The 26,258-nt window shown below is 40.8% G+C and overlaps 1 protein-coding gene across 14 annotated transcripts in view; it reads left to right on the top strand.

Annotated features, from left to right (window-relative positions):
* The window catches only part of SERGEF (secretion regulating guanine nucleotide exchange factor), a 258,027-nt gene that overhangs the window by 120,390 nt on the left and 111,379 nt on the right, over positions 1-26,258 (top strand). For 11 of the 14 annotated variants that reach the window (XR_011048014.1, XR_011048015.1, XR_011048016.1 and 8 more), the window contains one exon: positions 9,909-9,992. The exons of the other annotated variants lie outside the window; for them this stretch is intronic. Coding sequence is in view for 5 of the 11 variants with exons in the window: in XM_068399168.1 (XP_068255269.1) it covers positions 9,909-9,992 (84 nt within the window). In the remaining 6 variants the exon portion in view is untranslated. The remainder of the gene's footprint in view (positions 1-9,908; positions 9,993-26,258) is intronic. 14 annotated transcript variants of the gene reach the window in all.

Raw genomic sequence — 26,258 nt, 5'->3', positions numbered from 1 at the left:
TTTTGACTATGCTGACCCCTGATCCTCTAACTGTGTAGCACACGGGGTGGGTGAATCCCCAAGTCAGCTTTGTGGCAGAAGAGGCGTCTGTGGTATTTTGACAAGTCTGTTTTTTCCTGTGGGCTCTGACACTTCCAATATTATTTAATGTGTTTTCTGTGAGAACAGCATCTGCCTATGCAATACAAAAAAAAGTCTTGTGAGGAAAGAAGGTGAATGAGGTAACTCTTACCCTCCCATAAACATACAGATGTATGGGCGGGAGCCTGGGAAGGAAGCATCGATCCTGCTAGCTGGCCTGGTTCCATTCAATGCCAGCAAGTTGTAATTACTAATCTCTTGTGATCCCTCTCACACAGTTTATTTTTTCTCTGCTTTCACCCTGCTGATGCATATCTGCAATGTCAAACTGTCATTTACATTACTGTCCAAAATTGGAATAATGGTCCATGCTCCTCTTTGTCAGTCTCTCTATGGATACTGACTGTAGAGAGAGCTCTCTAGTGAAATATTATTATTGCTGTATATATGCGTGTCTCCGGATAGTTTATTATGCAAAAGAAGAAACCATGTAGCAGAAATGGTGAGATTTGTATATTGCTTTGTTTCTAAAGCCTTCATCTGATGATTTGTAGTATTTATAAACTTTGTCAGCTAGATTAAATAAGCTTTATCTTTGTAATCATATACTTAGACAGCAAAACATGGCAAAGACCTAGAGGATGAAACTGATCGGAACCTAGCTGAGAAATACAGTGACATGCCATCCTATTTTTATGCAGAGTTTTATCCCGCTCTAGGATCTGTTAAGTGACCTTCAATCCATAATTTAGGAGGCATACTAATTTGAACAAAGGCAGGAATGACTCTCACTGGTGTAGGGCTAATCAGAATGAGTTTGAGTCAAACCAGTATTGTCCTCCCAGCAAACAAACATATCATGAAAAGTTAGTTTCAGCAGATGAGCCTAGCAGTTGGCCTTGAAGATTGTGAAATTTGTTCTGTTCCGGGTGAGAGGATTAAGGCTGGAAATGTAAAAGCTTCTTTTGGGGAACATATTTAACATGTATGCGAGTATATATGTGTGCATGCATATATAACTTACTAACACAGATGCATACATGCACATACTATAAAGAAGGCTCAGATTCATGAGATCTAGGATGTGAAGTTTTTTTGTTGTCAGTATTCATTTGGCTTCATTATAGCTGAATACTCTGCTGTTCCTGAATGTCTTTTCTCTGTCTAACCTGAGATGAGATCTTACTTGCAACATATGAGGTCCCTGTCGCCCCTTTATGCCTCTGGCTTGGAGCAGTGCTGGAATGTAGCAGCAAGGGGCAGATGCCCCTACTGTTCCCCAGCTGCTCCCTCCGTTACCCAGGCCTCTGGCTGTTTGTTTACTGAGAAGTGTTTGATTGCTGGTTTGGGGTGAAGGAGAAGGATGCTAGCAAGAGAACATGGCTTTCAGTCCAGGGAAGACAGAAGATGAGAAAGTTGGACAACTTCATAATTTTCTTCAGCCCGGTCTTGATATGACCTCACTTGCCCTTAGCAACAAAAAGCCCTGTTTAATGCCTGTTATTTTCCACTCTTCTCCTAATAGCTGTCTTGACCCCCTGAAGGGTATCAGCCACCTTCTTAAGGACTCAAGAATACAGATTTTTATCTCAGTTCTCGGTGGTGTATTTGTGCAGTGAGGCACTTGACTGCATCAGGGACATCTCTAGAAACTCGAGCATCTTTAAGGATATCAGATCCTGCAGCCAGAATGTGGTGAGTCAGCACTAAGGACAGCAGAATTTTAGTTACTGCCTCCTTTTCACTGCAACTGCAGCATGTCACTACATACATTTCCCTCCTGTTGAGTAGGTTTCAATGTCAGTTGCTTTTTTAATATTTATTCAGTTGGGAGCTGTCTGTAATTTTGGACTGCTTATGAGGCTTTTTTCTTAATATCGTCATACTAGGGGAACTGCAGAAATGGTAAAGATGTAGGCCTTGGCATAATGCCTTGACTTCCAGGGTGTGTAATGATGTCAGGAGAGCTGCACCCCCTCAAAGTCAGCATGCTGTGAGGAAAAAGATGATATGGAAAAATGGGACAGATTCTCTTCACAGCTGCCAAAATCAGTGGCAGAATGGAGCTTTCAAAAATATTGGCCATATAAGGAATAGTTTTGGAGCTCTTTTGGGTTGTTTCTGGCTAACTTATCACCTAATCCAGTAAGAAAAAAGGAGAGAGACTGGGCTCAACTTCAATCCTATGCATAGAGGGGTAACTTAATGACAGTTTGCTTTGTGTTTGTGGGAGGTAAGCCAGATTTATCATGGGTTTTTTTTTGTTTGGTGTTTTTTTTTTTTAATTGACGTTTCTGCTGTGGTGTCTCTTTTTGCACTTCAAAATAATTTAGTACCCTTTATTTAAAAACAAAACAAACAAAAATCCCCTGCTCCATGTTGAAGATGACACATTTTAGAAAGAACTCATTTCTACTCCTCTTTCTGTTCCTTTGTTCCAATATTCCATTTATAGAAGGAAGTTCCTGGGCAAACCATGTTATGATGGCTTTGTGCTGCTGTTACCGTATTTCTCTGCAGGAAACCTGCTGATATGAGGATCTCTCTCTTCTGTAGGCAGGTAGGAACACACAAGCCACACTCCGACTGCTCCAGGAGGGCTGGATTACAGCCAGTGCTGCTCAGTCCAGGATGGTGACAGCCTACAGGACAAGATGACAATGAGCTCTGATCTTGTGTTCCCAAAGCTCAGGGCAGAGCTTGCTTCATCTTGGGAACTTATGTAGAGTAACAGGAGGACCAAAGGGAGGAGGAACAAGGAGGAATAGAGACCATTACCTAAAATTACCTTAGATTTTTAATTGTTAAAATTCTAGGGTGGCAAGAACAAAACATGCCATGAAAAATAAGACTATACTATTAAACAGTCTCTTTGTGGTGACCACTTGTGGGAATCTCTGCATCTGTACAGATAGGTTGAAAATCTGTAAGAGATTTGTTTGCAAACTTTATGTAAGGCCAAACAATCGTGTGTCCCCAGCGTGGAAGCTCACTCGTTGTACGCTCATTTTGGATTTCAGATATTCATTATTGTCTTGCATCTCCAATGTGTAACAGTTAAAGATCTGTCCTCCCACATGCTTGTAATTTTTAAGTTGGGGCTGCAGCGTACTTTCAAATGCCTAGCTTGTAGTTTCCCATGCAACGTTCATGAAGAATCCTGTCAACACTTAAAGGCCTGTTCAGGGTGCTGTGGATAAGTTAGCAGCAACCAGCCACTACTCACAAAATTTTGTTTGGGAGCGCAATGCTCCAACATCTGCAGGTGGTAAAGCAGCGATTGATACCACTCAGGAGTCAGAGCAGTCAAGTAGCTCACTTAAGAACAGGAGCTGATCCCTCCACTATGCAATCAGCTTGATCAAATGGAATAGTTGCTGCCAACAGCAATTAAAAATGGATGATAAAGATTTAACACAGTGTGGTCTTTCACTCTGTCCTGCAAGTGCATTGAGGGGAAAGGAGAGGGGGATGACAATTGCCTTCAAGTCAGCTGAAATAAGCTATGTGTCATTGAATTGACAAAAGCTCAACATCTGAAATATAACACAGAATGGTAATAATGAAATCTCCCAAGTTAACACTTGCAGGGCATTAACAATAATGAGTGTCTGATCAGTAATTGCACTCAGTCTTACAATTGATTTTCTTTATGTGAACATAAATTTTTTACCTGTATCACTTCATTTTCTTACCAGTCTTGAATCTGAAACTTAGCAGCGTTTCCCACTCTTACACACAGTCTCTTGGGAGATTAACGGCCACAGCATATTGATCATCACCATTTCATTGGGACTTGCCTCTTCTCTCTTGTGCTGCTCTTTCTTGGGCAGCTTCCATTGTGTTCATCCAGCAAGTTAATGGTCCAAGAACCCAGTGCAAGCTCCTAGAGAAACCTCCTAGGTTTTTACAGATCTCAAGCTGTTATCTAATGTGACTGAATGTTGCTGCATCTCCAAGACCAAATATGCCTCCTTAATTGAAGATAATGGCTTTGACTGGATGAGAATAACAAGAAAACAAAATAATAGTAATGGCTCACACTAACATTACAAGTAGCTGCCTGTTTACAAGCTGCATTTGGCTTGCTTTATTCTTTCATCAGGTCGTTGTTCTCAGAAGTGACCAACAGTTTTGGGAATCCCTTAGTTTCTGGTTACAAGAGTTAGTAATGGGCAATGAAGGTGCCTGATTTCAGAGGGCAGGAGGTACCTGTCCTAAGCTGTAATCCTTTAATGAGTGTCAAATTGAGCACCAAGTAATAGCTAGTTAATTTTTTTAAATGCTCACTTGACCCTGGCTGCACCTAATTCTGAGCTCAAATTAGGCATTTATTTGTGTACTGTCTTTCATGCAGACATGTGGATCAACACCAGTCATATCTCTGCATGCACGTAGACCACTGAACCGTCACACTTCCTCATGGAGATGAACTTTTTTATTAAGCATTTTAAGCATACAGTATTCTAGTTCCCTTTCCTGTGTTTAGTTATGGTATTTCTGTTTTCAAAGACACTAGTGAAGATAGAGAGGTTTGTCCTTCTGTTTTATAAATTGAATGGTTTCCACTCCCAATGTGGCTTGCTTGCTAGTATGATATGCTTGGTGGACAACAGCTTTGCTTCCTTTCAGTTTCAGTTAGTTTCATGGACTAATGTAATTGGTTTATTTATAGATAGGGTAATATTTTAAATGGCACATAAAGAGATAACATTCATGATTTTCCAGCATATGAATCCCCGTTTTCTGGTTTACATTTTGGAATGGTACTTGTGTTTGCAAACCCTTAGTTGCCAACTTTGGTTGCAGGACTTCTTTGGGTACTTCAGCGTGAAGTCAACTTTTTCTAGCTCAGATTCAAAACAGTTTATCCAAGGAAAAAATATGTCCCTTATTATCTTGCCCACTGTCTGTGGGCTCATCACAGTTCTGTGTGTAAGTAGCAGCTGTGAGTTGGTAAGATGTTCCTGAGTGACTGGTTTGTTGTAAAATATAGAATATTGTAGAATTATTTTTTGCCTAGATTCAAGGAACAAATTTTCCACTTGAAAATAATCTGTGTGCAAAGAAATACTTTCCTTAAAATCCAAAGGCAAACTCAAACCTGTCTAAAATGAGAATAAGGAAGCTAGCAAACAAGACTGACGAAAGGCTAAGAAAGTGTAGAGGTAACAGAAGCCAGATCTTGGTTTTGTAAAGACTATTCTATACTGCCGAAAGGAAAAAGCAGGAGCATGATTGTTTTTATTGAATCTCTTTTTAAAAGAGACTTCTTTTTTTGGTAACTGATTCTGACACACATTGAAAGTGAAACTTGCTATCTCAAGCTTGTGGCAGAACAAAGGCCAACAGAAGTAATTACTAAATTCTTGAGATTCGAGTCTTGGAGAAATTGCCAAAGTTAGCAAGGGCAGTAGATTTAATTGCTTGCAAAGGTTATAGGTGCATTTACTTCTCTGATTGGAAGGCTGGAATTCAATTTAGAGTGATGCAGGATGTTACCTTGCAAAACTCTCAGTGCAGATTACTGATAGGCATGTGAGGATATGGGGTCTTCCTAGCTCTGCTTGGAAGGAAAGGAGCCCACGAACAGCCTATCTGTCTGTAAGTGGGAGGTCAAAGTTCAGCATATTGCTTGCAAAATGTAGGTGTTCAGGTAGAAATCAGCCTGCCAGGAAGAGGGTAGTATGGTTGTGCTGCCATTCAGCGAGACCTGGACAGGCTAGAGAGTTGGGCGGAGAGGAACCTAATGAAGTGCAACAAAGGCAGGTGTAGGGTCCTGCACCTAGGGAGGAATAACCCCATGTACCAGTACAGGCTGGGGGTTGACCTGCTGGAAAGCAGCTCTGCCTCTGACTTGACAAGTTGCTTTTTTTTTCTCTTACTGTCAATTTTACCTTTTATGTTTTCCTTATCTGCTTTCAAATTTTGTTTGGAGACCCTCCCATTTCCCCCTTAGAAATCTGATTCACCTAGACAACCCTAAACAAGGAAGCATCTGAGCTGTAATTGCCTGTATTTAGAAATATGGTTGCATTTATCAAATTCTAGCAACCCTACTTTCTCTGGTATTTTTCTTTTCTTTCCTCTGTCTCTTCAGATTTGCTATCATCAAGAGTTTTTAAAATATATTCACATTTCAGGCTTAAATATAAACTTAGATTAACTACCATTTAATTAAGATATCATCAGGATAATTAAACTTCCTAAGATGGAACAACTAAGCCCTTGTGATTTACAGCCTGTGCCTTGTGATTTTCTGTGCTGGATACCCGTGTGTGAGTGACATCAACGTTGAGAGGGCACACCACTAAATGCCACGTCTGATCACAGTGCGACTGCCCACCTGTCTCAGTGGTGGGAGAGATGTGGCGTTGGCTGAGGCTGAAGCCTCCCAAGGCAGAGGTGATGCTGGCAGAGGCAAGCATCCTGAAAAGTCTTGCGGATTCCTTTTATTAAGAATATGCTCCAAGATCTGACCAGGACTTTGGTGTGTAATGAGCTGCGCTTTGGGGTTCCTTGTGGATGAAGTGTTTTTGCCCAGGCGCACTCAGGAACAACATCCTCTGACCACCCCAGCTGGCTACAAGACTGCCCTGCCATTGATGTCCTTGTGACCTTTCAGCTGCAATGCAAATGGTGGGACGTAGCAGGGTGTGGAACTGGCCATACACAGGAACTGCCGGCTGCCGACAGCATAACACAGCCCTTCCAGGGCAGCTCACCAGGGTTGCCTGCTGCTCTCTGTATTGCAGTCCCATAGCATTTTGAAGTGGATTTGAGGGGTTAAGTGTTACCTTCGAGCTTATTTGCGTGTAGGAGAGTGCTTTAGGAAGTAGGAATGGGGGTTGGGGTGAGCATCTCTGTCTCTCTCATGCAAGAGAACTTTCAGTAGCTGGGGGAAAACTTGGCTGCATGGGAAACAGTGCTTTTCTGGGGCTACCATAAACTCTGAGCTAAAGACTCATAAATGTCATTATTTTCCACACTGGTGGTCAAAGAAAAAAGTGCCATATATTTTAGCTGTGTTGCTTCCTAAGCTCCTGAAAAGCTCTTTGGATACCTCCATTTTAAATTCAGTAAGGTAACCTACGCAGAAGAAAACAAAACAACTTTGTATGCATTCCACAGAGATTTGCTCCTGGCAACCTTTGAAACCACTTATTAAAAGAAATATTTCTGCATTTGTAACTAATTGTATAGGAAACAGACTTTGGTTAGCAAATGTGTTTTTATGAGGACAAGCTGATTCATACTTTTCTTTCTACTTCATAATCTATGCAGATGAAAATTACTCTTATCCTTTCTATGAAGCTCTATTAGAAATCTTTTCTAGTCAGATAAAGTAATTTTTTTAAAAAGTAAGAGTAAATTGAGTCAGTGGCTTAAAAATTAATATTTCATTCTTGAATAAAATGTTACACAAGGAAATTAAAAACCAAGATCCATAAAATTTTTTTTTGCTAATAAATACAGTGGCTAAGGATTGGATGATTGAAAAATTCTGTATTTTAAATCCGAAATATTCATTCAAATACAGTAGCCATAGAAGAAGTGGTTAGACAGATGGATGTTTAGTTGTATGTGAATCAGATTTTTCTGGAGTTCTTGATTTAGCAGATGTACAGATGAAGTCTGTAAGATAATAGTGCTGAGCCAAGGCAAAGTTGCTGAGTACAGTGCTTTTTTTTTTAAAAAAAAACCCTTATGACTCATGGGTGAATCTAAGCTAGAACTATATTTAATATTAATATGAAATTCAAAAGATGACTTTTATGGCAGACACTGGAAATGTCTTTGGATAATCTTAAAACAGGTTTTTCTTTCTTTCTTTCCTCCTTGTAGTTCTCTGGACATTCAAATACAATAGCATTTCGCAGTGGAAGGGAAACTAAAACTAACAAAACTGGCACAGGGTACCATATTTTTGGCATGCTTGTATGTAATCAGCCACCTCCTGAAATTGCTCTGTTTGCTTCATCATACCCAATTCCCACCAGTTCTTCAGTATTCAGTGCCAGTTAGGAGGTTTAGCTTGCAATTCCAAACCCTCAGCATGTTTTTTGTTCTTCCACTGGACAAAAGTCTCCCTGCCTAGGGGCTGTGTAAACACTTTACCTCTGCACCCATCTGTCCTCGGCAGCCTGCAGTGCCATGCCCTGAGAGACGCTGAATGCATGAGAGTTGCCTTGTTCGTGCTACCTCTGTCTGTCTAGCTATTTGTAAAGCACTCCTAGCTGAGTACAGACAGTGCTACTCTGTGCTGTGTTCAGCTGTGTTTGTTCTAGATTACTGCTGCACACTTGTTCTTTGCAGGAGAAGAGTAGAAATTCCCATTGGCAGATCTTCACGATAGCTGGGTGGTACCTGGACTGGGCAGTAGTTATTCTGAGTAAGCTTCTCTGCTCCAGCTCTTTTCATTACTGAGGAAGTAAAATAGAGGATGGTGTAGTGGTAGGTTTGTTGTTTTATTAAGATTCTTGTTCGGAGCTGGCATGTAAAGATGCAATTTTATCTGTTTGGAGTAATTAACTACTAAAACATAGCTGTGGTATTTGTGGTTAAGGAACTGTGACTTGATAGCTTTTTTTTTTTTGCCCCCTCTCCATGAGGAAACTAATCTCAGCAGCTAAGCTAAACCAAGGTCAGGACTGAAACCCTAGCTGTTCTGCAGCTCTTTTAGTACAATCCATTCACCCAAAACTTGATGAGCTTCTTAAATAATCCTGGTGCATTCTGGAATTTGCTGTGCAGGCTCCATTGGCGCCTTTGAGAAGGAGACGAGGTCTGTAATGTTGCCAGAGCTCTGCCAATGCAGTCAGCATAATGGCTTTATTGAAGTCATTCAGGTACCTGAGCAGAGCTGTTTCCAAGCAGGTGTAAGCAGACTTCAAGGACAATCCCGAGCCCTTGTAAACAGTGACTTGAGCTGGTAATTGCTAAACAGCAAGTTTGAGGGTTTGGTTTTTTTTTAAATTATTATTATTTTATGTATTTTTTTTGCAGCAAAGGGCTGCAACTCCCTCCCTCCCTGAGTCCTGTGAGAGGAGTTGGGAGGTATTGATGCCTTCCTGCAGTCCCTGGAAAAGGCAGCAGCTGGTAGGCTTCCGCTGTGGGCACCTCAGGCTGTGGCAAGGTGTGCTTGTGCCTAATGCATTTGGCATTACCTAAGAGTAGGGAGCATGTGTAAGTGCCACAGTTTGCTTCACACCAAGGGTTGGTTCTGAGACATAAATGGAGAAGAGAGCTTTCCGTGAAGATGCTTCCTCAGGCTAAACAAATGCTATCCTGTGTACTTCACAGCTGAGGCTTAAAATAGAGATAATAAATCGATACATGTTGTGTTTTGTTTTTAAGCTGATCTTCAGTCTCCAGATTGGCTTTTAAGTATCTTGTTGCTATGGAGAAAGAACAACTTTCTCCTATGCAGTGGGAGCAGAGAGTGGCGCTCCTCACAGCATGGTGCTGTGCTGCCTCTTCTTCCTGCAGCTTTTTTTCCCAAGGAAATACGGCTGTTACGGGTATGCTGCCGTTTGATCTTGTCTGTACTTGTGATTGATTTCCTCCCCCTTTTCCCTCTTGCCCTTTATGAATGCCTTTTCACCATCTCTGATCTTATCTTTATCTCCTCTGCTTTTTTTTTTTCTCAGTGAGGGCTCCCTTCACGTCCAAATGAAAATTAGACTGCTAGCAAAGCCTTATCTTCTCTCTCCCAGATACTTTCTTTTCTGTACTCGTGGTCAGTGAGGGATACCAGATTTGCAGTAGGCACAAGAAAATATTTTGCTACTAATATGTCTATTTCTCTCTTCATTATTTTTTTAAAGGAAACAAGCCTGGACTCTGGTACTACATATACAACAGAGACAAAGGGTGTTTCTGGAGATTGCAGCAACATTATACATCTGCTGGTGAGTCCTCACTGCAGCAGAGAGAGTATGTCTTGACATCCAGGCATGTCAAGAGCTGTACACGTCTGTTGTTCGTGTAGCTCTGTGACGTGTTGTTTCCCTCCTCTCGGGCTCAGTTCCCAGCCAATGCAGGCTGCAATGCAGTTTGCTCACAGGTCATCTCTCCAATGATGAGATGGTATCTGTGCTTGGGGGAGCAAGGAGAAAGGCCAGGCCAATGCAGTGGCAGGGAATACAAATGCACAGACTGATGGATCATGCTGTCCTTGAACGTCAAGGGAAGCAGCAAGCTTTTTCAGTGCTGCTTTGTCAGAGCCCTGGAGCTGCAGATTCAGATGCATTTCAGAGGCTGAATTACTGAGTGCTTTTGTTTGTACTCTTTTCCTCCCCTGCTGCTAACTGCAAGACCAGTTAGGAAAAAAAGCATGGTGTTTTAATTGAAGATACACAAATGAGCAGGGAAAACTTGGAACGAACTAGAGGAAATGCTGTGAAAGCAAATTCACCTCTTTTGCTAGTGGTTGCTTGATAGCTAGAGACTGTTCCAGTTATGTTGAAAGGGCTCAGCTCCCACTGGGGCTCTGAAGTGAACAAGCCGTTTTTTCAAGGCCATCTGCTGAGCTTCTAGGTGCTGCTCATTTCTGGAGACCTCTGAAATGGAAAAATCTTGTTGTCTACTTGTTTGTCAATGGAATGCCATGTTCAAACCGTACTGACCCCAGTTTTTCTCTTGGTTTCCCTTTAATTTACGATATTAAATTGAATCTGTGTTTTCTGAATTATCTCTGATCCCCCGCGGTGTGAAGAAAGCCTGCTCATCTCCTGCTGCTGCTCTTAGCTGGTATTATGTTGTTAAACTTCCGCTTGCTCATTGTCAGTCCTGTGCGTGGCTGTCTCCAGCCAGGGAGGTCTCACTGTGAAGCTGCTCTGGCTGCCCCTAATCCTTCAGTGCCTGTATTTGTCTGCCTACCCTTGGGTTGTCTTATTTCCTTTCGGTTTGGCCGTGTCAGATTATGTTTCTTTCTGCTCTTTGTGTAGCCCCGAAAGCAGTTCCAAGATCAAGGCTTGGATTTACCTTAGAAAGGAAAGTTAGGGGAACAAAAGCAGTTCCAAGATCAAGGCTTGGATTTACCTTAGAAAGGAAAGTTAGGGGAACAAAAGCAGTTCCAAGATCAAGGCTTGGATTTACCTTAGAAAGGAAAGTTAGGGGAACAGCAGCAATGCCTAGAGGGCAGGCCGGTGCACAGGGCAGTGAAAGATCTCACACGGCACAAGGCAGCTCTCTGGACAAACATGACGCTGATCCCGTGGTGGTCTCCGCCTGGCCTGAGCCCCCCTGGCAACCCGGCCCTTGTATCAGTGTGAAGTGCAGTGGCTTTCTTGCTGTATTAACATGAAAGCGGATTCTGAGTTACTAATGATCAGCTTTTGCTGTTGTTATTCAGTTACGTTCTACTGATGAGTATTGGGAACATAAGGCAGGACAGTGTCTGGTATTCACAGAATCACAGAATCAACCAGGTTGGAAGAGACCTCAGGGATCATCGAGTCCAACCGTTGCCCTGACACCACCCTGTCAACTAGACCATGGCACTAAGTGCCATGTCCAGTCTTTTCTTAAACACATCCAGAGATGGTGACGCCACCACCTCCCTGGGCAGCCTATCCCAATGTCTAATGCCCCTTTCTGAAACTAAATTCTTCCTAATGTCCAACCTGAGCCTCCCCTGGCGAAGCTTGAGGCTGTGCCCTCTTGTCCTATCGCTAGTTGCCCGGGAGAAGAGGCCAACTCCCACTTCACTACAACCTCCCTTCAGGTAGTTGTAGACGGCAATAAGGTCACCTTGGAGCCTCCTCTTCTCCAGGCTAAACAACCCCAGCTCCCTCAGCCGTTCCTCGTAGGTCAGACCCTCCAGACCCTTCACCAGCTTGGTCGCCCTCCTCTGGACTCGCTCCAACACCTCAACATCTTTCTTGAAGTGCGGGGCCCAGAACTGGACACAGTACTCAAGGTGCGGCCTCACCAGTGCCGAGCACAGAGGGACGATCACTTCCCTAGACCGGCTGGCTACACTATTGCTAATAGAGGCCAGGATGCCATTGGCCTTCTTGGCCACCTGGGCACACTGCTGGCTCATGTTTAGCCGGCTGTCGATCAGCACCCCCAGGTCTCTTTCCACCGGGCCACTTTCTAACCACTCTTCCCCCAGCCTGTAGTGCTGCATGGGGTTGTTGTGGCCGAAGTGTACGACCCGGCACTTGTTCTTGTTGAACCTCATGCCGTTGGTCTCGGCCCATCTATCTAACCTGTCCAGATCCCTCTGTAGGGCCTTCCTACCCTCCAGCAGATTGACATGCCCACACAGCTTGGTGTCATCTGCAAATGTACTGAGGGTGCACTCAATCCCTACGTCTAGATCATCTATAAAGATATTGAACAGCACCGGCCCCAGAACTGAGCCCTGGGGAACACCGCTAGTGACCGGCCGCCAGTTGGACTTTGCCCCATTCACCACCACTCTCTGGGCTCGGCCATCCAGCCAGTTTTTAACCCATTTAAGAGTCCAGCCATCCAAGCCCCGGGCAGACAGTTTGTCTAGGACGATGCTGTGGGAGACAGTGTCGAATGCCTTACTGAAGTGGCAGGATCCTTTTCATACTACCAAAAGAAAAATAGTATTAGTACTGTTCTGGTGTGACCTTTAGGTCACAATAAATTGAGACTGCATGAGCTGTCTGCTGTCGTCGTCTGCTTAGGAGCCGAGAGCTTAGTGATTAAAATGTAAAATGTGGCAGAGCAATCTTGGAGGCTTTTCCAGGATTCTCTGCATATGTCTCTATGCTGACACTTTGGCAAGTTGCTGGGCTGCTTTTTTTGGGAAACAAGGTTCTCATTACTGAAACAGTTATGTTCGGTGATACCTCCAACGAGCAGAGTCCGCTACATGGCTCTTTTTACAAGGCTTTTTACAAGGGAGGAGGGAAGAGTTCAGCTGTCGAATAGTAGTTGCTAGAAAAGGAACTGCATGCCTAGGACAATTTTCATTCTTCATTTATAAGCAGATTTAAGTGCTCCAGAACTAGCCTTAGAAAAAGGACATATGTATACATAGCATAAAAATAATTGGTATATTTCTGTAAAAACAGAAATCTGCTTGTCTGCTGAAAGAAATTATGGAATGCAAATGCTACATCATAATCTCTGCTGGCAAGATCAACCCAAGCATGAGGCTGGGGGTTGTCAGGCCCTCTTGTGTCTGGGAAACAAATTGACACGATAAGATTTCCAAATAGAAGCCTAAAATGTCACAAATAATGCAGATGTGAAGAGTTTCTAGTTTCTTTAAAGGTAAATAAGATGCTATACCAAGGAATAATGGTTTAATAAATCAATATTTTGATTTAAACCTATATATATATTGTATATGTGTGTATATATAGAGGAGTGAGCATCTTATCCCTTTTGAGTTTGTTCTTCTTCCTATTTGAGATGACAGAAATTTTTCTTACTGTGTTCTGCAGGTGCCAGTCCCAAGTCCTTCACTGGGGCTACATCTGTTGTGATCATGTGCTGGCAGGTTGGTCATCAGAGATTTTTTTCTCTTGGGATAACAGCCTGAGCAATATGGTCGTGAAGGGCCCACTGTGATTTTTAAGCCCTTAGGGATAGACAGGGTACCAACGCCAGAGCTTTCCCACACACGTATGTAGGCCAGTTCAGATGGAGAGGTCAAACTGCCCTACAGCGAAGTTTTGGATCGCTCCTCCATGAGATCCCAGAAGACAATCCCTTCAGCCATTCAAGATGGTTCTCAAGTGCCGTTTGACTCACTTAACAATTAGTCACTATACAGAATAAAGGGCAAATGGCTTATTTTGACAAGGAATGTAGCCTTTGTTTCTACGTTTTTTTTTTTCTTTCTCTCAACATAAACTCATTCTTTCAAACACATGCAATAAGAGACATTTGTGGACTTGCAAGTTTGTAAAATTGCAATAGTTTAGCAAACTTGTACAGTGTGAGCTGCAGCAGTTTCATCATCGGTGGGAAGGCTGTAACTGGGAAAAGGAAGAGAAGGAAAAGACCTTGAAGGACTATCTTTTAGTGGTTCTTTGCTGGTACATTTTGAGGCCATAATCTGATGGCTCAGCAGCTAGCGGGCTCAGTCCCTCACTCCGTGGTCTCTTTGTCAGCAGGGTGTTTAATATGACAGTGCTTTTTGTGATACGAGCTGCTGACTTCTGGGACTACCAAACAGATGGTGACTACGTGAGAACACATGTAAGTGGCTGACACTGTAGATCTTGTTTTCCCCAGTTGTCGCACTGTTCAGGATGCAGTGTTTAAGACCGGGATCAGCATAAAGGTTTCTTCCTTAAGCAGGAAAGGAAAAATAACCACCCCCAAACCAAACCCAAGCACCTTGAGGCCTCACGGTTCTGATGCCCTGAGCTATAGGGAACGTGTCAAATCTCCCTGTTTGCTAGGTCTGCCAAATTTTAGAGAAGGCAAAAATAACACTGCAGAGTAAATTTCCTGGGTGGAGTTAAGTGGTATGGCACTATTGCAAAATTCAAGCAGTAAACAAATGTGAATCTGTGTAAAAAGAGTACTTGGAAAATAAAAATGAGGACAAAGGGGCCCAATGTATAAATAAAGCAATTTGCTATTTCTTACATTTTCCACCAAGGTCAAAGGAAATGACAGTGTAGTGTCTCCTCATGATCGCTTGAAAGTTGCACTGCACTGTTGGATTCCTCTTTGGCAATCTTTTCTTCCTCAAGTGACTGAAATCTGTCAAATTCCAATAGACAGAAACAGAACCTGATTTCAAAGTGTGTTGTCGACCTTCTGAGATGAATCTCAGAATAGATCAACATTCTGACGTTTGTTCTTATATCAGCATAACTGTAGCTTGTGGAAATTTAAATATTAAAGCATAACGTCTGAATCATAGCAACCCTTCAGTGTCCAATGAGAAAGCCAGTCTGCCTGGTACACATGGTACATTTTACTCCAGCTGCAGAAATTAGCTTTGTATGTGCTTTTTAAGGAAAAGCTGAAAACCCAGCCCTCTTTGAAAATGATACAATTTGGGAGCTGGCTAGTGCGTAGGATTTTTTGCAGAGTCACATTGACTTTCTCAGCAAAGAAAGAGGATTGTTGTCTGCAGAGAAGTGCTAGAGGAGCAAAAGCAAGATCCTACGAGTTTGGAAAAATGGGAAATTTGTTTGAGACGAGCAAACATTAAGCTGCCTCAGATTACCCAGTTGCACTCAGCAGTTTCTCTGCATACAGTGCCTGGTGCAAAGCGTATCACAGCAGTGCAGTATTTCAAGGCATAGGAGTAGTGTAGTGGTAAGCACTCAAGCAGAGGGCTGGAGCAGGTGATGTCCAGAGGTCCAGCCTAAATTATTCCATGTCCTGAGGCTGTTCCTGTCTGGGATCCATGAAAGTTCTGAAAAAAAAGTTGCATTTAAAGTACAGATATGGGAAAAAGGAGAACGGTGAAGCCACATGCTGGCTTTTAGGCAGTAAAAGCCATGTGAAGTAGCTAAAGTATCATGACTAAAAGGAAGACTCCCTGAGGAAGGGAGGCTGGGGGCACTGTACTCCAAATGTCACTGTGTCATTCTCTGTTTTCCATAAACTGTTTGTCTCCAAAATTTTCTGTTGAAAGCCAAAGCTAGCACTGTTGCATCTGAAGCATTTATTTTGTGATTCGTAACTGTGACTGATGCTCAGGAGAGAGATGCCTGGATGGAAGGACGTTTGAAAATAGTTCGGTAACCAGCACAGATGCCCAGGGAGCAGCCAAGCCCTTAAAAACTAGCAGGAATGAAACGCTGTCCTATTAAACCTCTGAGCCAAGGGGAGCTGTATTGCTGAGGTCCTGTTTTTTATTGCTGAAGTGGTAAATTAACATACTTATTTAGCAAAATCCTCAGAGATTTGGTAGTATTTTACCCTGTTGATAAAACTTGGATAATGATTGTTTTCAGGGTTTTTTTTGCGTGGTTGGAGAAGGAACAATATGTGTGTACTGTGTGTGAGCCTTCCCAGACAGCATGTGACTCTGTCCCAACCTGCTGTCCCAAGTATATGTCTCCTAAGAGAAGGTGGTTAAATAATGCCAGCGTTGTGTGACAGTTTTGTAATGTGAGTAAATGTCATCTGTTTAGCTGTAAGCAAATAAATCCTTTTAAATATCACAGTGGATACCTCAGGCGAATAAACATGTGCATTGAAAATGAAAGCAACTGGAAAATATTGTAGCCTTTAAAAAAAACCCCATGATTTTTTAGAAACTTTTTTTGTCATTTTTGTCATCTCTTGAAAAAATGCTGACTTTTCAGGGATATATCAAAAATATGTCTATATTCAAACATAGAACTATTTAGGATGGAAAATCAAAATAATTTTAGTTTCTTTAAGTTTCTGGATAAATATATTCCATTAAGAACTGGGTGTATATTCTGAAGAGTTTTGATGGAACACGTTTTTATAAGCCTTGGTTAGATAAGATTTATAAAGGTAAATTGTCCTAACTTACCATTCATCTGATATTGTATGTTCTGTTATAAAAACAAAATAGAATTTCCAAATGGATTTCTGAATATGCTAAGCATTCCCAAGGCGAGCAAAGTGCAGTTACTTATCTTTTTGGAAATGCTGGTCCTAAAATGTTTTGGATTTTTTTCAAATAGTTCAGTGCTGTCATGAAAAATGGAAACATCTCCAACTTCAGCTGCAAGCTGAAGCTATGTATGTAGCTACTGCATAATGGCTACACAGTGGGATCCTGGTTTGAAGGAGAGTTGTGCCTGCAATTTTTATGTCTTCATATTAATTACAAAGCCAGGAAAAGGAAATGGGAGTGTTGTTCCTCTTCTTTGAGGAAATCAGTGTATTTCAAGTTTAATTTGACAAACAGCTTAAAAATCTTGTACAGTTGAACAGGAGATTAGTGTCAGGGTTTTTCTAGAAAACTTCAAGCCCAAACATACCAGCAGATAGAGAGACTGACGTATTCTTGAAAGTGCTGGTGTATTCTGGGAGCAGACTGTGGAAAATCACCCCCATTCTCAATCTCTGAATCTGAAACCAGTTAAGTGTGTCCTCTTTAAAGGATGTGTCATGTTGTCACTCATATCTCTTCTGACATGGGCATTTCTAATAGTCTGGTTCAAGATCTCAGTGCAGTAAAGATTCATGGTTGGTAAGTATGGGAGTTGGTTTTCTTCCTGTCAGAATGGACCACTGGAGTCCTTCTGCCAGGAGTCCTGAAACAGAAATATTGTATACGTTAATGGAAATTAATTGAAATTTAAAAAAAAGTAATTTGTAATGTATGGCTACATTTAAAAAAAAAAAATCTGTTATGCACCTCTTTTGTTCACAGTATGGATTTCTTGTGTTTTCAGCTTTGCTTTACTGTTTTGTGATCCAGAATACAAAGCTTATTAACTGTTTATTAGCATACTCTGATATTCTTAACATTATACTTAGTTATTTATAAAGAATGAGTTAATAGATTAGTAAATAGCATTAACAAAGTCTTGCTTATTGATTTCCCAATGTAATAACAAATAGGTGTACTGACATAGTTAACTGTACAGATAATTAATGGCTGTATGTTTGGAGCCAGATTCTCTGCTATTATAATGGTGAAACAAACGGAGTTTTGCCAGCAAATAACTTGGCCTGTTTTCTGTTTGGCTGTCTGGAAAAGCATTTTTACTTATAAGGTCTAGTGTTTTGGAAGATCTGTCTGCAGGTAAATCACGGTAAGATAGAAACTGTCATTTCTAGGAATTAGCAGATGTTTAGGGGAGTTGGTGAGTGGTAACTCCAGTACTGGGGTAATTGTCACATTCTCAATGGGCATATCCCTGGTTGATGGCCTTAAGCTGGTAATAACCAAAGAGTTGATTTGTTTTGTTGGTTTTGTTTTTGGTTTTGAGTATAGCACATCAATTAATAAATTAAAAAGCATATTCCTACATGCACAAGATTTTAAACAGGGAAGCTGGTATCTCTTGCTGGGTGGAATAATCATGTTAAGTAGCTGAACTAGATAAGCTCATGTTGACATTTTTGTTTGTGCATAAATTCATTCTTAATGCTGTAGGGCATAGTTGGATGCAGGAAACATGAAAAGAGCTTGACAATGTCTGAACCAAGATTCTGGTGTCAAACAGGAGGTGAAATTCACTTTATTCTAATTATCGATTAAAATTTTATTAGCAGGCTTTAAAGATATTGGTGGGGCAGCTCTTCAGGGATGAGCAACCCAAACATGTGCCTTCCTGTTTCCATAGCAACACATCATTTTCATCCTTTCCAGGCAGCCTAGATTGCATTGTGTACTGCAAGAGTATTAGATTCAGAAGAGCTATATTAACAGCTCAGTAGTTTTCCCTAAACCTTGCTATTAAATATTTTTTTGTTTTGTTTGATCATTAGAATAAACAAAGTGGTTGGGATTATTGTGCTTTTTTAGATAAATAAATCACAGCAGCAGAGCTGAAAATGGGAAATAACTGGCAACTGGGATGAAGTGTTCTGATCTGATTCATTGACTGCAAGACTGGCTATTCCTGTGACCATGCAAATGCACTTTGTCAATAAGGTCAACATTTTAGCAGGAACAGTTCTCAGTCTGGTGGTTATTGTTAAAAATCTTTGGAAGTGGTTTTGCTTCATAGTGTTTGAGCTGTTGGAGAGAATTGAAGTAATGCAGTAAAATGGTGGCCGTTAGCAAGGACCAATTTTCCAGCACTGTGGATCATGGCCGTGGAAGCACATATAGAGGTGGCATTTCCAAGCTCAACGTAAGTGGTTTGGTAGCTTTCCAGGATACTTGAGGCCATTTCAGACTGCGGCATATTCATATTTTGCTGTGAGCTTGACACTGTTTTATTGGATTTGGAATGTCAAACTTGTCTATCAAGTCATAGATTTCTAAGACTGGGACAAAGCATCTCAGTTTCATTTTCACACAGTTCTCAGCTGCTGTGAGCACAGGAAACTCCTTTGAAAAAGAGTATCCTTTGGATAGAGAAATCTCTCTTAGAAAGATGGATCTTTTGTCTTGTCTGTAAGAGATGAATAATTCAGTATATCCCTATGCAACTGTTTATGACTCCCTATGAAAAAATGTGCACACCTTATTTCTTCTCTCCATTTGTGTTATGTCAGTTTCCCAGTGATGAATCTTTGTCAAATACAGTAATGTGCTACAGTGTTTTCTGAGCTGATTGCATGCATGTCTTCTGTTTTGGCATTGTGGAGGCTTAAATTACTGTTTAAACTGTGAATTTTAAAATGCTGTTTTAGTGTTACCACCATACAGTAAAAGAAGCAAATTGCCATGGGCGAAGTATTTCAGCAATGCATAAAGATGCAGATCCCCACAATATTTTCCTTTGGCCTTCGGGATGTTTCATTTTCTGTTTCTTCATTTGTATAAATTTTTCCGTGAGGTTACATGAGGCATGTCAAAAATTGAGAGCTTTCACAGTAGTTGTTGCTATAGTTACATAGTGCAGCTCAGCCTCCTTCACCGAAAGTAAAGCACCTGCAATTCCATAAAATCCTTTATTGGCAGAGAAAGATTGAAAGAGACAGTACTGGTGTGCAGGTACAGAGCAAATTCTAGGTTGCTCTGATATCCTTGCAGCTAATTCTGTCTTCATGCAAAGGTCTGCAGAAATGCTTTAGGGATGAGGACAGCATGGAAAGGGGACAAAAGACATCTTTAGTGGGGAAAAAAGGTGCTGGATGCAGAAAATGGAAGATAAGAAATAAGTACCAAAATGAACTAAAAAGAATCTCAGTTCATAGCATATCTCAGGTCCAGGAAAAGAGGGACTAAGTTGCCTTTTAAAGGTCTCTGAGTCGTACCCCTCCATACAGACAGAAATGTCATGCTCACAGAATGCTGCTGTTCTGACTGCAGAAATCAGTGCTTAACTTAATCCTCAGGGTCTGTAGAGCACAAATGTTGAAATCCACACTGACTCTTAGGAACAGCTTTTTGTCCCAACAGATCTCATATACATTCAGGAACCTTAAAATGGCTTCTAAGATGGCTTCTCTGTACTGAACTTACTTAACTGAATTCTACTTTCACTACATATCGTTTTCTTTTTTCTATATAGCCATTAATTTAAGGATTTGGTATGAATTACTGCTATAAACCATAGACTTTAAAATCTTCCCTGGGATAGACAAACAACCCTGGTCTGTAGATGGTGAAACAAAAGCACTGAGGAGCATTTTCCTATGGAATCGTTTTTGTAAAGCAGGCCTATTAAAAAGTCATCTTTACTTTTAAGATTCCCTTCCTTGAGTTCTTTTTATGACTGAATAAAGTAGGACGGGTTTATTTCATATCAGTCACCACGTGAGAAAGGACAGTTAAGTAAGTGCATGATGTCTCATCTTATGTTAAACTTGAATGTTCATTTTTCAAGTATGTTCTAAATATACAAATGAGCCAAGATTCCAGGACCCAATAAAGCCTTCACTGCGGGGTTTATGTTCACTTTTTTCTTAAGTTCCAGACTTACAGAGCAATATGAATCTAATCCCATGGATGATTAAATAAAATTTAGATTTTTAGAGTTTTTTCATTATTTATTTTCATTATACAACATCCATGGGTTCAAGGTGAGGTCAGACCATGTAATAGAGGAGGTGGTAAAAGACATTCCCTGGTGTAAAGAGATAACAATATAAATAGCTAAAATAGTCAAGATGAGGTGGGAAAATGTAGAAACAGCAGAGTCTGTGAGTAGCCTTTGGCCAGTAATGCAGGCAGCACTGGAAAGGTTTAGTCCCCTGCTGTCTGCTTCTTCTTGTGATGGTTTCTGCCATTTGTCAGGAGGGGAGGTCTGAGCAGATCCCTTCAGAGCTCAGGAAGGAGGATTATATTTTTCTTTGTGCAGGGTAATTCTCCCTCTATAATGAGGAGGTTTAGAGTCACAGGGCTAAGAGGAGCAAAGCGTTTGTAACAGACACTGATATCTGGAAATGAAGGAATTAGTCATGACTCAAGCTTTTGCTCTCAACTACAGTCAGACATTTTTCCTCATGGCTTCTTTTCTCATTTCAAGGAGAAGCAATTGGGTCCCCTTGCCATTCCCATCAAGGCTTGCCTTCACTGCTTAAATCCTGTTAAGACCTTTGCTGATTACCAGTTGGAGAAGCAGCTTTGAATGCATCCATGCAGTCAGCCTGAAGGAGAACTGGTTACCTAATCACATTGTCAGCTAAGTAGTTTTTGCACCTCCTAGGACTTGGGTCTAGCCAGTGCACGCTGACATTAAGTCTGAACTTGACTTACATTGCATACAGTGGTCAGAATCTTGTTAGTCAAATGAAATATTCAAAAGTAGAATTATGCTTTGGAATGAATACGAAGTTGTCATTGTTTAATTGTCCTCTAGAGAGCCAAAAATTTCTCAGTAGCAAAAGCATGCAAAAAGCATCTCTTGCAGAGAGAGCAGGAAATATTTCTGCCTGCAAGAGCTTTGGGAGCTTTCTAAAACAAAAAACCCCAACCAAACAAAAAAACCCAACCAAACAAAAAAACCCCACAACCTAATTAAAAAAAAGAATGAAATAAAGTGGTGTGGGAACTGTAGACTAATTAATTAGAAGGATCGCCTAAGAAATTTCTGAAAAGGATAGCGTTTCATGCTGGAAAGTAAACAGTTCCATCAGCAACCTTTCAGCAAGACACATTAGCTAGGACAGAAGGTGTTGAAAATCAGAGCTGCTGAAATTAATGGAACCATATTTCAACACAGTGATTTAAAGACAGTTCTAAACAATAAAGAGCTACTATTTAGACATAAAAATAACTCCTATTTCCTAAAAAGTTACTGAAGTGTAATGTTTTTCCTCCATAGTAATAGGCATTCACATGCAGAAATTGGGAACAAACTTAATCCATCAGGTAGCTGAATAAACTTAGGAAGTCTCCTTTAAATTTAATCATACACAACTTAACTACCTTTGAATCAAGACTTTGCTTCTTTTCCTTTCTTCTTCTGTATATTTGAACGAACTAGCTACCAAAGAGGCAGTAAAACTAAAGATAGAGTATGGTGTTACTGAAGTGGCACCTAATGCAGTGCTGATCATCATGCTATAGAAGGTTTTGTTAACTGGACAACATTGAGTTGTATGTGTCTACATGACATTTTGGAAGATTAGTTTACACCTGTTTTTTCAAAATTATTTAAAGATTTTGGGGGCACTTGAAATCTCAATGGTTTCTGATTTTCCTTTTGAAGTATCTGATTCTTCAGGAAGCTCGATGTCTTCTGAAAACAAGTTTGTAAAGCAGCTTGGTCTGGACAGCTAGGGCAAGTTTGTCTGCTTTAACTTTAAACTATGAGCTAGTCAGATATCTGTAGGCAGTGGAAAGGAAGAGATGGGTTAAAGGGTGATAGAAGGATTCTTTTGACTTCAGGTATTTGCCTTGGATGAGGTGAACCCCACTCTGAAAGTGCCTGTTTGTCTCGAGTATGAAATGAGTTAGGTGGCTAGATAAAGGATGGATATGTGCGTACATACGTACATACATGTAAGTAGATGCACCATAGATGTTTTGGGCTTGGGCAAATTGAATCCCACTTCCATAAACTGAGGTATTCCAAATCAATAGTGATCATCTGCAGAGGGATGTGTGTAGAAAAAGAAATCGTGTTGTGTGATGCTACTAATGCAAGGTACGAAAGCATGAAATCTGTTAAGCTAAGAGTTCTGCAAAAGATAGCCAGGTCTGAGGTGGGCATTACTGGCTGTGAAGGGTGATGGGGTGAGATGCCTATGGGTAACAAAGCAGTGGCAAATGGGCAGTGCATCTTTCAGTTTCAAAGTTAGGTCACGTCACTGTTGAAACCAGTTTGGCAACAGCCAAGATGCTGGCTGCTTCATGCATCTACCTATGTAGATACTAGATACATGTTTCCTCTGTTTGCCTATGCAAGATCCATAATTATATGTATGTTTTCTGTAGAATACACATCTGCATGTGTGTATATGTACATACAAATATTTTACAAACACAAATGTTAAGTGCAGTATTGCCAGTTGTGTTGTAATTCTTTCTACTCTCTACCAATTTACTGTCCAAAAAAAAAAAGACAATAGGTGGCTGTGATCATCTTAAAATACCTTGACCTGGTTGGTTCTTGTATCCTTTGTAGTATTTTTAAATAAAGATTATGGTCTTCATTTTTAACCTTTCTCTATCAAAAGTTATATGGAGAGCTTTAAAATGCTGATAATCACACAAAAAAATTACTCTAATTTGGGGAAAGATAGCATTTTTAAGTGTTTGAATGGGAACATGAGTTGCTTCTGCGAAAATTCTTATTCTTGCTTTGCCTGTTCCTGGGTAGATTTAAGAAGCCTCCAGAGTCAAGAGAATGGTATTGTGGTTCACCCATGAACAGAGACAGTTCTATTAGTACATGATCTTGAAGAGTAAAGATCTCTTGGCTGTACTGTACAAGAAATATTTTCATTGTTGGTATTTAAGTTGGCTTTAAGTTATTACAAGACCTTTGAAGAAGAGTCAGAGAAAAACAGTTTTAAAGTTATTTAAGGAGACATCTCAACATTGTCTGATTTTGTGGTCTTCATATTTGGTTGTTCTGTTTTCCAGCAGTTTAAGGAATAAATTCAGCTTCTCTCATATTCATATTGCAGGTTTATGAGAACTACTTTGTAGAGCATTCATTTGTTTGAATGTTATATATATAGTCCTGTGGACATACATATGTATCACGTATTGATTTTCTCGCTGCAGGTGAAGCTTGCTGTTTCACCAGAAGTTTGGTCTGATTTGATTTTTACAATATTATCCATAACTTAAAAGCCTTTCATGCTATTACTTTTTCTTTGGGAGTCATGATAAATATTTGTCATAGTGTCAAATGTGGCCTTAAATTCTAGCTAATTCTTTTCTGTTTAGCTTTCTGTCTAGGTTGCTTTCTATGGCTGCTTCTGCTTTGTGATTAGCCTAGTGCCGACTATAAGATGGAAGAAACTGGCTTTCTACATGGACACAGGAAAGAACAGTGAGGCCAATGCATGAAAGAGACCCCGTATTTCCAGTGTTTGCACCTCCTCCAAAGCGAGGAGAACAAAGCTCTTGAATTTTTAATTTGGTCAAATATTCTTTCAGAGATAGAGTTGGGGTTTTTTGTTTTTATTCTGAAGAATACTTTGTTATCCCAGGTCTCTGGCAGATATTGTCCTTCCAGAATGTTGCCAGATATTCCTGCCTTGATTCCAGCCAGGTTCCTCTTCTCCCTGAGGTTATGCAGAGGATCAGATGGGATAGCGCCAAACGGCGTCTCAGGGACCCAGCTTGCGTTGTCCATTCTGGTCCTCTGACCTTCTGGAGCTGTCATAGTGCCTCTGAATCCCTCTGCCCATCAGCTGTTCTTCCTGTCACTGTGCCAAAGACAGATTTTACTTTCCAACCTCAGATCCCTGAACCTGATGCATGAATGCTGTTTTCACTATGGCTATTTTGCCAGGGTCCAGAAAGATGTACTAGAGCAGAAACTTTCAGAAGACATCTCTGCAGTATTAATTGCAGGAGGTTTTAATCTCAGGACACTCTTTTGTGCTTGCCTTCTTTCAAGGACTGACTTGATACATTCCCTCTACTTAAGGAGCTGCCCCCAGTTCAGAATTTAGGTCAATCTTACATTGATGAAGCCAAAGTGGTGAGGTGTCCCCAAAATGTACCTTGAGCCCTCTGCAGCGGAGATGTTTGCCTTTCCTAATAAGAACAACTCAAAGGGTGCCACTTGGCACCCAATGGCATCCCAAATTCTGCCTGCATTTCTTTCCCAGTCTTGCTCACTTCTAGGGAAGATTAGGCAGGAGTGGTGTACAGAGTAACTGTACAGACTTCTGACCAACAGAGGAGGCTGAAGGTAGAAATATGGAGAAGCCATGCTGCAGCAGGGTTATTCCCCAACTAAATGGCCTGAGTTTGTAAAAGGTGTGTTTGCACACCCATAGGTACTCCATTCCACTTCAGGGCTAGGGTTTCTTTAGCCCTGTGTGTTGCTTGAGATACTTGGGTTTTGCCAGCTCAGTATTGAAACTCAGCAACTTTTTTTTTTTTTTTCCAACAAGAATTATGGGCTTCTGATTAAATAGTTCAGTGAATGAAAGTAAAGGAGAATAGAGTGAAATTTGTCCATACAGATACAAAAAGGTAATAGTTAGTAAGCTGTGCTTTAAGTCTTGCCCAGAATCTCTGTTCTGCACCAGAAAACTATGTCAAAATCTGTCTTTATCTAAGCAAACTAGTCTTTGCTTTTAACAGGTATTGATGGCAGAACTCTTCCTTTGCTTAATATCAACAAGCAATTCCTCCAGACTTCACTCAACAGTTATGTATGATTTTGAACTGCTGTTTGGAGAAACAGATCCAGTCCTGCCTTCTGGGCACTTATTTTTTTGAAGCTGTCTGCTTTGATTCTCTTCCTGACCATTTTTAATTCTTATGGTATGATGACAAAGCATATTCTCCCACTACTTCTTTTATATCCAGTATTGACTGTTTGCTTATTTTTTTCCAGAACACTTACTAAAATATAAAATATTGCTTTAAAAGTACAGCTGAAAAAATAGAGGTGTTATTTCTAAGGTCCTCACCTTCTTGGCTATTGGTTACCTGGGAAAGGAAAGCAAATTTGTCTCTCACCTCTGGTAAACATTATTTGGCTCATTACTTTGCATAAGTTTATTGACTGAGTGATATGGCTAAAGTATTTTTCTTCAGTATTCAGCTACTGGTTTACTTGCCATTGAAAATTAACACAAGCCCAGCCCTGCAGAGCCAACCTCAGGTAAAAATATTGTGTTTCATCTGCCCCTTTGGGCAAACGTGACTTGCCTTTGGTGCACACACTTGAAGTAAATCTCTTTACGGTCTGTGTTTGAAGTCTGAATCATGGGATTTTTTAATTTTTGCTTGCTTTCATCTTTTGTCACAGCTCTGTCAACTATCTTTCTATTTTCTTCTTTCAAAGGGATACCGTTAGTTCACAGAACTATGTTATATGACATAGAGGGGAATGCTGGTTTTAAGTGGCAGCAATGTTAACGTGGGGATGTTACCAAGTCATTTACTTTTTGCTCTTTTTCTAGGTGCTTGAATGACGCAACCATTGTTGTATCTGAGTAGATCATGAGTTACCCCATTTAGACCCCAATGGTGG

The sequence above is a fragment of the Nyctibius grandis genome, chromosome 4 (genome assembly GCF_013368605.1).
Source record: "Nyctibius grandis isolate bNycGra1 chromosome 4, bNycGra1.pri, whole genome shotgun sequence".
Lineage (NCBI taxonomy): Eukaryota > Metazoa > Chordata > Aves > Nyctibiiformes > Nyctibiidae > Nyctibius > Nyctibius grandis.
Note: the sequence above shows the minus strand (reverse complement) of the source record. Positions and strands in the feature narration are given on the sequence as shown.